Raw genomic sequence first — 14,231 nt, 5'->3', positions numbered from 1 at the left:
CTCAGTGCACATAATAGACTGTTCCTTGTTCCCACGGTACAGTCCCAAAACATCAACATCCTGTTTGGCTTTCCAGCCATCTGGAGCACTCAGCAGCATTGCTCCTTTTTCGTAACATGTATCAGCAAAGGTGTTACAAGCTGTCGGTAGCTGCTGCATCCTGTATCAGCTGCAGCTTACAGACCTGTCTTGAAGGAGGTCCCACATAGAATGCACTGCAGTAATCCAGCCTTTGGGTTATCACTGTGGCTACACCGTTCATGTCCAACAATGGCCAAATTTAGTAAAAGGAGTTACTAGCTATTAAGGCCATCTGCCTAACCAGTGACAAAGGTACGTCCAGGAGTACCATCTGCCTCACCCATGACAAAGGTAGGTCCAGGAGTACCCCCCGCATTCACACTTTAAGATGGCAACTGGCCTATCTCCCAGACATTGAAACAGAAATCTGCATGCAAATATGTTAGGTATTTCAATTGTTTGTTTCAACAGCAAACCACCCTTTCTCAGTAATAATATATAGCTCCCGCCCGTGTAAAATGCTAAATTCTCTGCTTCCTCTGACCTCTATTACTCAGCTTTCTGCCTCTGCCACATCAGACAACAGTTTTTACTATACCATTTCCTTCTTCAACTTTAATGACATCAGAAGAGTGCTGCTCAGTCAGACCAGAGGTGCATCTTGTCTGGTATTCTGTTCCCACAGTGGCCAACCAGATGCCTAGGGCAAGCCAACAAGCAAGACATTTGGGATTCCCACCAACTGGTATTCAGAAGCATACTCCCTCTGTTTCTGGGGGCCGTAGATAACCATCATATCTAGGTACCATTGATCGATTTATTCGCCACAAATTTGTCGAATCTCCTTGTGGCGATCACACAGGGTCCCCGGATGTTTTGCAGTCTATTGATCCCTGTGCCACCACTATGATCACTTCCCCGCTGCCACCAACCCGTTTCTCTCGGGTACACACTGAGTCCAGACAGTTGTTATCATTAAAACAAATAATCAAGTTTATTTTATAAGCATGAACAAGTTTATGGTTTCAGATAATTTTTCTTGTCAGTTTTTTATCCTTAGTTTCTATATCAGCCTATACCTTCCTAATAACTTCTAACTGATTATCCCAACTGTCTACCTGACTCCTCCTAACAGTTTCTCTCACTCTCTCACATCAAAACTAGACCAACCCACAGGCTTATCCTCCCTCTTCCTTCTCCAACTTCCAACTGACTTCCCAACAACTCTAACTCTAACTCCTCCCCTTGGGTTCCCACTGGCCAATCACTTCACACTCATTTAACCCTTTCCTTATGACCCATCTAGGAGGGCAAACACCACACTCCTTTCAAAGCCTTCAAAGGTTGTGATAGTTTTAAAATGCAGCCAATTGGATTGTAATTTGCCTGTTTTAGAAGCTATAGGAGAATCTTTTGTTATTATGTGGACATGAATAAACTTATGGACTGGCTTAATTATTTCACGGAAATCAATGGGCCTTGAAAAGTCCTCAGTTTTCACTGCATCATTTGCAGGAGTTTATTTATCTTAGTATACGAATTGCATTTATTTAAAATATTTTATATTCTACCTTTCATCAAACAATATTTGCAGGGTGATTTGTGATAATACAGCAATTAAATATATACCTCTAAACCCATAAAACTTGAAATGAAAGCAGCTGTTTTACAAGTTGAGGATGTGCCTCCAATAGATTCACAACAGATAGCAAAACAGATTTCAGCGTATGCAAAATTTCAAAGCTGTCACTTGTAATGTATCTTACAGCAGAGCTTTGACATTTGTAAGCAGATTACTGCTGTTAAAATTAATGGAGGACATATGCAAGTTAGCAACATAACACCTTACTCCTAGTAGACAATTTTTTAAAGGATCTGTCAGAGATGCTTGCAAAGGTGAAAGAAACTAGAAATACTGGGACAGCGTAAATGTCTAAGTATTTAACCTTCTATCAGTTGGATTTGTAAGCTACATTTTAAAAGGAAAATATGCAACTACATTTACCATCTAATCTTTCAACTTTTGACAACCTCAGTCAGAGTTATGATGGAGCTGATTTAGACTTTATAACATTAAACACAACTTCAAGAAGCACCAAGCAAATGTTAAAGTCAAATCCACAATTTCACTTGCCTGTGTGCTATATTTCATCTTCCTTTAATCTAAAAACCTTAAGCATTCTTGAGAGATCATAGCACTGTTGACACATTAAATAATCCTCTGCCTAACATTTTTTTTTAATTATTTAAATGAAAATAAACTAGGGCATGATCTAGTCAAAGTATTCCTAGCAGGGATTCCATATGAACAGAGATATAAATCTCCAAACTCACAGTAGATGTGTGTCAGACACTTCCTTAGCATAAGAACCCACTTTTTGTGGGTATAAGTCTCCCCTTCACATTTCATAGACTGAGAAAATCAGCAATTATTGTGTGTTACATTTGGCCTTCTTTTGCGTTGCAAGTCTGTATATAGACTTCTTAATGCATTGTATTTGACAAATAACTTTTTATCTTCTTGCCAGTGGTGTTTGTGATAGAAGGAAGTGGAACCCAAATGTTTGTGTAACGAGATGCACTTGATTTCATCTTGCTCGGTGCCCACAGGAACCATACTATTCTAAGAGGTTGAAGGCCTCTAGGCTGAGATCATTTAGGACTTTGAGAGGCAAACAGTTCAGCTCTTTGAATTGGGTTTGGAACCTAATTGGCAACCACTGCAGCTTATAGGGGAAGGACCCCAAAAGAGGAACACGAAGCCTGAACATTATTCTCAGAGGATGGCCATGTATGATGCTGCCTGACACATTTTGTAATAAGATTTCATTGCCTATGCCTCTTTAACATTTCCCAGGAATGTTTCAGCTCCAAAAGAGAGCACATTTATAATATTCATTTTGAGATTTCCACAGTCTGAGATGTGGATCCTGATGGCATCATGTTTGAAGAAAGCCCTAGAAAGATTGCTGGGCATTCCTATGGGAGAGGAACCAGGTTCTAACTTTACCAGTATCTCCTTAACATGAGGAGGTAGCCCTGCACTCCTTCTCTGACACTGAGGATGTAAGAAGGGAATTTCCGCTCACCCCCTCCCTTGGGTGGGCGGGGTTTGTGACACCGCACGACCTCCTGGTACAGGTGAGCCACCCACCTTTGTTCCAGGGAGCCATTGCCCTGCCCCCATCTCAGCAGGCCTATGGGCAGCCAGCTGGGGGTGGGGCAAGGGCCAGCATAAGGGGCCAATGCTCCTCAGTCCAGGTCCCTTCCACCCTTCAGACAGGGATAGCAAGAGCCCCACCAGAACCTATGCCTGAGCAATAGGGTGTGGTCCCTTTAACTCAGTATATATACTCTCAGATGAGGCAGCGCAAGGGACAACCCCTTAGCTACACAGCTATGAAAGCTCACATTTTAGACATTTGCTGGCTAGAGCAATATTCATAGCTTGCTGCCCTGAGTTCTCCTGTAACCAGTCACCAATACGCCATAAGGAGCTGACCATGGTCCTGTTCTCCTGCAAGTAGCCTGTTTTGTTGCCAAATCGTGCCAATATTCTGCTAGGTGGTGCCTTACCCCAGGAATACGAAATAGTTTGTCCTGGCCTGCAAAAGAGAATACATTTGAGGCAGATTAGGAAAGTCCTCTTTGCCACATTTCAGACTTGTCCATTGAGAAGTACTGATCAAAAACTATGTCCGGTCTGTCATCCTGATCTTTCAAGGGCTGTGACCCCTATCTAGACCAGATGATCTCACTAACATACTTCTATTTCATCTATATTCGCTTTTAGCTTATCTTCTAATGTGATTTGAGTTCCACTACCAGCCCTGCAGAACAACTGAAGTTGGCCTAGAAATTTAGTCTCATTCAGAAATATATGGAGTTGATCAGCCACCACCTACTCAGTTGGAGAATGGCTCTAAATTACCATCATGATGATTTGATTATAGTTTTGCCAGAAAGGAACAGAAAATTGCCTTCCTTAGGGGTTGTGCTGAGCCCTCCCAAAGGTTTTTGCAATGCTCTAAACTCATGGTGCCAATTTATCCCAACAAAATGTTCTAAGCCAGGATGGACAAAGAGCAAATTGACACTACTGTCAAGCACGTTATATGTATACAGCAATGAAACTAATACAAGGAACCATAATCTGACTTTGAAGGCTCTTTTGGCTTGGCTTCAATTTGTTCTAGTCAGTTGGATGCAAATCACTTTAACTGCAAACCACTTCACACAAATGATAAAGTGGACAATGAGGATCAAACAACATGTTGTGTAAATAGGGTTTTTTAAAACTAATACACTTAGAACTGGCCATACATTTCATGTGTGTATGTGCAAAATCAAGTATAGGGGGATAAATCCACACAGAAAACAAGTATGTATGTATATATGTATGTATGTATGTATGTATGTATGTATGTATGTGTTTAGTATACTGTTCTTCATCCCTAAATATCATAAAATACAAGATAAAAATACATAAAATACAAGATAAAAAGCTTAAATTCCATAATAAAAGCAAGAACAAAAACGAAGAACCCCTCACCCCTCCCACAACACATTTAAAAGGGTATAGGATGATAATCAGCCCAAGGCCTGCTTGAAGAAGAACCTTTTTGCCTGGTGCCTAAAGGTGTATAATGAAGGTACCAGCCGAACCTCCATGGGGTCAGCATCCCACAAAACAGGGGCCACTGCAGAAAAGGCCCGTTCTCAAGTTACAACCCTCCAAACCTCTTGTGGAAGGGGCACACGAAGAAAGGCCTTAACAAGTGTCATGTCTTTCTTTAGAAAAAGCAGCAGCTGGATAGTTGTGTGGATCTAAATTGGAACTATTGCAGGAGGGAATAATCTCCCAAGCTGCTATTTGCCCCTGAAGGAGTTCCAAGTAATGTCTGCAAGTAATTTTCCAAGAGAAACTGTCCTGGAGGAAGGGTTTAACCCTCCTTTACCTGATCCATAGTCTTGGTCTGGCTCAGGGTACCTCGTGGCGTTGCTTTTCTGAAGAGGCAGGGCCACTTTTCAGCAAATCAGTTGAAAACTCTATTAACATAATGTGTCATTTGATTCTGAGGCTCCCCATTGACTTGGGGCCTAGTTAGAGAAACCCTTCAAACTTTCATAATATTTGCGCTGGGTAACACTGTGCACTCAGTTATTATATTCTTTTCTCCAGCCTTCGCCAATCTAATGCCCTTCAGGTTACAGCTCCCATCATGCCCAGCCGGCAAAAGTTGGTAGTGGCTCTTCTTCTATTTTGGCACAATTGTTGTGCCTCAAAAATGTAAAGTGACTCGGACTTCTTTAAAACATATTAAAGGTAAAGGTAAAGGGACCCCTGACCATTAGGTCCAGTCGTGGCCAACTCTGGGGTTGTGGCGCTCATCTTGCTTTATTGGCCAAGGAAGCCGGCGTACAGCTTCCAGGTCATGTGGCCAGCATGACTAAGCCGCTTCTGGCGAAACCAGAGCAGCGCACAGAAACACTGTTTACCTTCCTGCCAGAGCGGTACCTATTTATCTACTTTCACTTTGACGTGCTTTCAAACTGCTAGGTTGGCAGGAGCAGGGACCGAGCAACGGGAGCTCACCCCGTAATTGTACTGATACAGCAAAGGGATTTGACCTTCTCAGGCGTAGTGCTATGGACAAATCAAATCACCAGTGCTTAAACAATATAAAGATGTCTTTGGTCTTTTCCAAAAAGTAGATAAATGCCTTTTGCTCAATTTATGCAGGGAGTTATTTCATGCTTTTTATATGCTGTTGAATAACTAGTGGTTTAAGGTACGTTGGGGACGTGGGTGGCATTGTGGTCTAAACCACTGAGCCCCTTGGGCTTACCATTTGTAAGGTCAGCAGTTCAAATCTATGTGACGGGGTGAGTTTCCGTTGCTCTGTCCCAGCTCCTGCCAACCTAGCAGTTCGAAGGCATACCAGCATGAGTAGATAAATAGGCACCACCGCAACAGGAAGGTAAACGGCATTTCTGTGTGCTCTGGCACTTGTCACGGTGTTTCGTTGCGCCAGAAGCGGTTTTGTCATGCTGGCCACATGACCCAGAAAAGCTGTCTGCGGACAAACGCCGGTTCTGTTGGCCTGAAAGCGGAGATGATCACCACACCGCCTTTGACTGTACTTAACTGTCCAGGGGTCCTTTACCTTTACCTTTTATCTTTAAGATACGTTAGATGGGGTCATAGAAGCAGCCTATTGATTTAACCACAGAGTAACGTTGAGGGTCAACAAAGCGCCTTTTAATTAAGAACTTGAGGTATTACTGCGCACAAAACATATGGACACAACGAACATGAACCTTTTCATGCAAACCATGGAGATAAACGTGATTTCAAGTTCATGTTGGTTTTATAATTACATGGGTGAATTTAGGCTGCAGTGGGTTTGAGAAGTCTGCCTTGCAGAAATGGATATGTTTGGGGTTGTGCAAGGCACTTTAGAATCCAGGTGTGGATGTGGGAGAGGTCTCGGTGGCTGCTCCCAGGCTTTAGAAGTCCCTTCCTAGAGAAGCTAGACTGGCTTCCTCCTTGTTGTCCTTCCATTTCCAGGGCAGGTGATTTTTTTTATTTTATTCTGTCAGGCTTTTAGAAACTTGACTGCTCTTAAGGACTCTTAATAGTGTTCCGTACTGTTTTTAATTACTATTATTCCTCTTATCTATATTTTGCATTGTTTTAATTCCATGCACAGTAATTTAAAAAACAGCCTTCCATATGATTTTAGAATAAGGTTACCAGACGTCCCCATTTCCTGGGGACGGTCCCCAGATTTACAAATCAGTCCCCTGACAAAATCCATCTATTTAGTAGGAAGTTGAAAAGTATCCCCAGAGTCATTGGAAAAAAAACTGGTAACCTTGTTTTAGATATGTGTGTTTTATATGTAATAGTTTTAATTTTTGTGAGCTGCCTTAAGTCTCTGTTTGGGGGGAAAAGGTGGGGTATAAATAAGATTAAATAAATAAATAATGTTGATTAAGTGGGTGTGCATATGACCATTTCTCAAATCTTGAAATGTTCCCATGGACCCCAAAAAGTTGGTGACCCTCAGTCTGTGTTATCTGATGTGTAAGGCTCTCTGTCTTAGTGGTTCAAAAAAAAAATTATTGCCATTTTTAATTTCCAGAGAGCATAGCTTTATGAAAATCAGATCACAGGCACATTCTTGTCAGTGTAAGCCTTTCTCACTCTACGCCTGGACTTTAAAGTGATAATCTTCTCACAATAATAGCCATTTATCTTCTCCCATTTTACATTTCCTCATTCAACTAAGAGTCATTTGCCGAGTTAATGTTCAGTTTTTGCTTTAGGCTGTAATGATTTTACAAAAGACATTTTTATATTACTCATATTTCTCCTTTCGTAGCACCAAAGAGCCAAGTCTAGAGGTCTTCTATCAACATGATGGCATGACTAGTTGCAGCAGGTTATTAGCCTGACGTGACTTTGGAAGTAGCATAGCCGCCCTATTGGTTAAAAACCCACCTTGCCTCACTGCAGTGCCCCAGTAGGCATTATCATACCATTCACCACTACTGAAACAGAAATTATCTAGGCATCTGATGATATTTTGCTGTGACAGTGCAAGCCACTATTTGTGCTGTTACAACTGAAGAATTTATTATTATTAGGTTGACATTACTACCGTGTACTAATTCATTCCTTTCCCCCATCCCATAAACCTTCAAAGTGCAATTCCAACTTGCACTCCTCTAGAATGTCTAGGGCTTATGTACTGTTGACAAGTCTGAAGACCACAACCATAGTTGTCAAATACTGTGGAAGAAAACAAAACCTAATTTATTCAGATGCTACGGAATATAAATTTGGCTTGGCAGACATTTGGGAAAGAAGTACTTAGAGAAGAGCAGCGCAGAGATCATAAAGCGACAGCTGACACTGTAGGCTACTGAGAATGTGTTTTTAAAAGCAATCTTGTTATAGGGTTCCCTTCCAAATACTAGCTGTAGAATCTGAATACTAATAGGTAATTTCACTTTAATGGTACATAGTAAGCCTATTTCTCCTTTTGGCAATGCAAAATCTTGGTAGTATTTAAGACTTAAGAATCAATTCGAAACTGATTCCCTATATCCCTTTGGATAGCAGTGGCATTTATGTGGATGAAACTCTCTTATTACAAAACTGGGATTTACAGTTCAAAAACGTACATATTTTCTAGGTTGAAAACATATTTCGTATGCAGGCCCCTGTGAATTTCAGTGTTTGCTTTGCCATTAAGCACATTCTCATACATAAGCTGTTCAGTAAAAAATATTCTTGTTTAAAGCGGTGTATGCATAAAAATGAGGCAACTTATTATAAAGAAGAACATTTTTGCTTTACTGTTACAAAATGCAAATATTTGAGTGGAAAAAATCTGGGGGGAAACTACCAGAAATTATTCAATCACTAAAAGAACAATGGAGTAGCAATTCTTGTATGTATCACATTATCTTCATTCACTTTGTTCTCTCTTCCTTCTCAGACAAGCTGTTATCTTCTAAAGGAGCTCAACACATAATAGACGAAAGTTAGAAATAATTAGACAATATGTTATGCAAAGCTTGGTGGAATTTATAGATTTTGGGGAGGGGGGGCACATTTAGCAATTTAAGAAAGAAAGAAAGAAGGTTAGCCAAACCCAGAAAACGCCATTATGTGCTGAGGGAGAAGTTACAACCTGAATGGGTCAAACTAAATGAGACTACAGCAGTTCTATACACTTAAAACTGGATCTTCCCCAAGTGCAGAGAAAAACAGCAGGTTTTCAATCTAATTTTGAAGATAAAGGGGTGTGTGCAGCGAGGGGCATGGTATGTTCCCACCTAAGGTGATTTTCTTCTAGCTGATCTCCCTTTGGGTATTGAAACCCAGTTGGAGGGCAGACTTTGGGGAGATGTTGCTGTTTTAAAGGATGTTTTAGTATTCCTCACTGTTTTGCTTTTTTAATAACACCACGGGCACCTGTTTTGTTTATAAGATTTCATACCCGTCCTTCACCAAGAGTGGCTGGGGAAACCCAGGCAGATGGCCGGGGTATAAATAATAAATTATTATTATTATTATTATTATTATTATTATTATTATTAGGACAAAACCAGATATGAACCTGCTGCCATTACCATTACTTTTAACCCCTACAGTCCCTTAAGATCTCCCCCCAAAATATAATGTGTTGTTGAGTAGCTCCGTAATATTTGTGTAAAACTGACTGTTCTTACAAATCGTTGACATTCCATTGAAATTTAGTTTTGCCATATTGAACGCAACACATTTAAAAATAGCACCTGCTATTTTGTCCTTGATTGTTGGTTGTTCTTGTCCTTGATTCTTGTCAACTACTACTCAATTATTTATTTGTTTGTTTGTTTGTTTTAATGGCAACTCAAGTGATAAGTGTTTTGACAAGTAAGCCACAGAAGGTTTAGAAACTTGTTGTTGTTGTTGTTTAGTCGTTTAGTCGTGTCCGACTCTTCGTGACCCCATGGACCAGAGCACGCCAGGCACTTCTGTCTTCCACTGCCTCCCGCAGTTTGTTCAGACTCATGTTTGTAGCTTCGAAGACACTATCCAACCATCTCGTCCTCTGTCGTCCCCTTCTCCTTGTGCCCTCCATCTTTCCCAACATCAGGGTCTTTTCCAGGGAGTCTTCTCTTCTCATGAGGTGGCCAAAGTATTGGAGCCTCAGCTTCTGTTCTTCCAGTGAGCACTCAGGGCTGATTTCCTTCAGAATGGAGAGGTTTGATCTTCTTGCAGTCCATGGGACTCTCAAGAGTCTCCTCCAGCACCATAATTCAAAAGCATCAATTCTTCGGCGATCAGCCTTCTTTATGGTCCAGCTCTCACTTCCATAAATCACTACTGGGAAAACCATAGCTTTAACTATACGGACCTTTGTTGGCAAGGTGATGTCTCTACTTTTTAAGATGCTGTCTAGGTTGGTCATTGCTTTCCTCCCAAGAAGCAGGCGTCTCTTAATTTCGTGGCTGCTGTCACCATCTGCAGTGATCATGGAGCCCAAGAAAGTAAAATCTCTCACTGCCTCCATTTCTTCCCCTTCTATTTGCCAGGAGGTGATGGGACTTAGAAACTTACATACCTGAAATGATTTAATAAAATGAAACAACTTTTTTCAGATTATTTGTGCTGTGCACTATGAAATACGTTAATTGCAATGGATAGCTATTTGCTGCTGCTGTTTATCTCTCATTTATGCGTGCTTGTGGTCCCCACTCCCCAACTGCCAAGTAACCACGTAGCTATAATGTTTGCTCCTTCTAGTCCACATTGCCAAGCTCTGTAAGCGAGGGAAGGTAAAAAGCTGCAATTATGTATGTGAATTGCATACTAAACCATTTCTTTTATCAATTGAATCTTGAGATATATTTGTTGTTATTGCTTAGTCGTTTCCGACTCTTCGTGACCCCATGGACCAGAGCATGCCAGGCACCCCTGTCTTTCTTGAGATATATAGAGACCTCTTAATAGTAGCATAGTGTAGGGGGTCACGGGGACAGTTGTCCCGAGTGCAAAATTGTTAGGGGGCACAAAATTTCAGCACCCAATGCTGCCTCAATACAGCTGTAAGCTTCCATTGCTGGGCTTGGTTGAAAACAGCTTCTCCATGCGAACCAGGAAGTGACCTCTCCAGGCAATTGAATGACTCTTCTTATCTCTGTGGCTGTGATTTCCTGGGTGACGCAAACACCGTTAGGCAGTTGAATGCACATATTCCATTGGTTTCTATCCCTCACTCCCACCCTCTGCACGGCCCTGGGCACTGGCAACCCACGCTACACCACTGCCTCTTAATGTATATTGAACCAAGTGTGTTTTACGAACTACTTCTGATTGAGTGTTGATGGATATGATGATTCACACGAGTGAGTGCATGATTATAACTCTCCATCTGGAAGTTCTTCAGACTTGAATACAGTACCCAGTCAGCAGTTCACAATCTCATCCCAAAGCAGCCTTCCTTGCCCTAAATTCTACTGGGTAGGCTTGTTTTTGAGTCCAGATGTCACTGGTTAGTATGTGGGAGAGGGCCTTCTCTGTGGTTGTGTGTAGCTTTTGTAGCTCCCTACTCTGGGAGGTTAAAGTGCTCCCCACCCTACAGTTGCAGGCACTGTACTTGCTGGATTAAATAGACCTTTGCAACTGCCCCTGAATTTTTTAAGATTATTTTTATCTGTTGCACCTTTCTCTTTTTTTACTGTTTGGTTTTTATTGTTTTTTAACTGCAAATGCAGTGGAATGGCAAGAAATACCGTATTTTTCCATCTATAAGACACCCCCATGTATAAGACGACCCCTATTTTTGGACATTATTTTTTGGGGGGAAAACCTAGTCTTATACATGGAAAAATACAGTAAATAAACAAATGCAACTGATTTTTTTTTTTAAAAAAAACCCTCTCCATTTCTCAGTACATGTGCGTTAATTTATTTTTAATTTGCAACAGGTGTGACTAGATACTATTTATAAACAAGTTCGTGAGTTTATGATATGCAGTATTTGTGCAATCCAAAGGCACAGATCCTTTTGTTGTTGTTTTTGGAGGCCTCAGATTTGCTAACATTTGCTATAAGTCGTTATGAGGTATAAAAATAAGAATTATTTTCTAGTAAGTGATTTTCAGCATTGCATTTTCCAGTTTTCCCTCGACTGTCTCAAGAGTAGGCCCACAGTCTACAATCTTGAGCATGCTTTTTCATTGGAAATAAGTCCCACTGAAATAAATGCAACTTTTTCCCTAGTGAAATGCATGGATCAGGATGCGAGAGAATCTTGTTTCCTGATTTCGTGAAATATTACGGAATATTATGCTTGTAGCAAACCTCCTTTTAATTCACGGCTTTATGGATTACAGTCTTGAATAGGGAGCTTTAATGTGAGCACAAAACGTGTCTGCGTTGTGTGCCAGACTTTATATGTTGGATGCATTTTAACAGCACATATACATACCTTCATACACTCTCACTTCCCCATAATTTAGGGAAATGCTTTCACACCTATGATGTGGTAGTTCTCTACTCAAAATGGTCATCTCATGTGTTTGTTTTTAGTAGAAAAACTAAACATAAAAAGTAACTTCTACTATCATTACTATTTTAAAGATCATCTCTGATATGGAAGCCCAGATCCACACACTGCGAGAAGAGCTCATTCAAGTGAATACACAGAGAAAACAGCAGCTAGTTGAACTTAGCCTTCTTAGAGAAGAAGAAAAACAAAAAACTCTTCGGGATCATGAGACTGCCATGAACAAGCTGAAAGTTGAGTCAGAAAAGATGATTCTAGATCTGCAAAAGTCTAATGCCACAGAAATGGAGATGGCACTCGAAAAGGTAAGCACGAAAACAGTACCTGACTTTCCCATTTCTAGGAAAATGACTGTGAAACTTGCTTCCTCCCTCCTTCCCTCTCTTGCTGTGGCCAAGGGGAGTAGACAAGGGAATAGGTCAGAGGTTTTCAACCTTTCTCAGTCCATGGCTGCCTGGAACTACATTTTTTCTGCCGCTCCCCGTGGCCAAACGTGCTCTGAGCCTCAGAAATCCCATTATGTCACCCCTTGCCTGCAGAGCCATCCCTTTTCAAACACCCTCCCTTGTGGAGTTTTCCCTCAGGCTCCTCTCCTCCCCCCTCTTCTTGGGAATCCTCCGGGCAGCTGCCCCAGGTCTCTAAGCCACCCACCCCAAAGAGAGGTGTCTCTTCATGCAACCCCACCAGGGGTCTGGGAAGAGGATGCCCCCAGCCCTAGCGGCCTGATGGGGACAGAGACACAAGAGGGCATCAGAGGAGGGAGAGAAGGAAAGAGGGATAGAGGCCAGTGTTGACTGTGGCACCCCTGACCATCGTTTAAGGCACCCTAGGGTGCCACGGCACACTGGTTGAAAAACCCCACACTATGGTGATCAGCAGTAGAGAGACATCTCCTTCAATAGGTGGTGACTTCAGCAAAGTGAATGTATTTGTAATAAGGGGGATCCTGCTGAGGGAGTCTGTCAGATGGCAAGGGTGGCTGCTCACGAGTAACCAGGCAGGACTCTGACCTGTCTTTTACAGGTTTTATTTAGGTGCAAACTATTTACAGTGCAAAACCCCAAAGTTCATGTCTGCCTCAATCACTAGCAGAATCCGGGAGTGCCTGTTTCCTGGACCTCCTCCAGCATAAAGGCCTCGTTACACCAGCCTCTTCCTTCCCTCTTTGCGCTTTAGACTTCTGAGCAGGGTGGGCGATGGAAGAGGCATGCCTCCCTCCTGGCCAGCTTTGCCAGAAGTGGTGCTGAGGCTCCCACCAGCATCCTCTGGTCCTTTCACCTCTTCCCCACTGGAGGTGGGGTTTTCCTCATCACCGGAAGAGGAACTGCTTCGCATGATTTTCGGAGGCTCCCTGTAACACAACTGCCCCTCTGTTTCCCGCCCCTGTTCTGATGGCAGTTCCCTGACAGAGTCATACCCAGGGGTTCCCTAAAACTAAGTGTCAGCATTGTGGACAGATATATATGTGTACTTGCAGTATACACATTATATACATTATTATAATGCCCAACATCTCACCATATGAATAGGGTCATTTTGAGCACTTTAAATTGCACAGAATTCTTAATGTAAATTAAGAAAGCCTATTGAACTTGACATTTTGATCTCATTTGTTTTGATTTTACTTTATTCTTTTGGGAGTGAGGGCATTGGCCACTGCTGTGGCAGATTCTCTGCTGCTGCTTTGACTTTATCTTGAATCCCTGATATTTATGGCCCTAATAAAAATGATACATTTTTTGTGGCTCAGTGTTAAAACTGCGTTGAAACTTCTCAAAATGCTTATCTCCATTGGTCAACATTCAGGTGTTTAAATGTTTTAGCGTGTATTAAAACACAATCTGCAATTTATTACAAGATGAAATGTAGCAACCAAATGGGGCAATTTGCATATAGAGTTGGAACAGCCTTTGTGAAACTGACATTTCATTTACCTGCATCAGGTTCTTGGTCTATAATTTTAAACAGCATTCTAAGGATTACGTTGGAAATCTGCCAGCCTGAAACCATTAAAGGCTGTGATCAACAATTCAGAATCTTTTTTGAATTTAAAGAAAGCTGCACTTGGCATAATTATTTAAAGCCAAGGTCAGAGAAAGTATTTAAACCTTTGAAATTCATAATTAAAGGATTAATATT

At 41.5% G+C, this 14,231-nt stretch overlaps 1 protein-coding gene across 5 annotated transcripts in view; it reads left to right on the top strand.

Annotated features, from left to right (window-relative positions):
* The window catches only part of CEP112 (centrosomal protein 112), a 235,632-nt gene that overhangs the window by 147,648 nt on the left and 73,753 nt on the right, over positions 1–14,231 (top strand). For all 5 annotated transcript variants that reach the window (XR_014544414.1, XM_083598626.1, XM_083598625.1 and 2 more), the window contains one exon: positions 12,167–12,397. Coding sequence is in view for 4 of the 5 variants with exons in the window: in XM_083598626.1 (XP_083454752.1) it covers positions 12,167–12,397 (231 nt within the window). In the remaining variant the exon portion in view is untranslated. The remainder of the gene's footprint in view (positions 1–12,166; positions 12,398–14,231) is intronic.

The sequence above is a fragment of the Podarcis filfolensis genome, assembly GCF_964270895.1.
Source record: "Podarcis filfolensis genome assembly, chromosome: 2".
NCBI classification, from domain to species: domain Eukaryota; kingdom Metazoa; phylum Chordata; class Lepidosauria; order Squamata; family Lacertidae; genus Podarcis; species Podarcis filfolensis.
The sequence above is the reverse complement of the archived record's forward strand: the minus strand, read 5'-3'. Positions and strand labels throughout refer to the sequence as shown.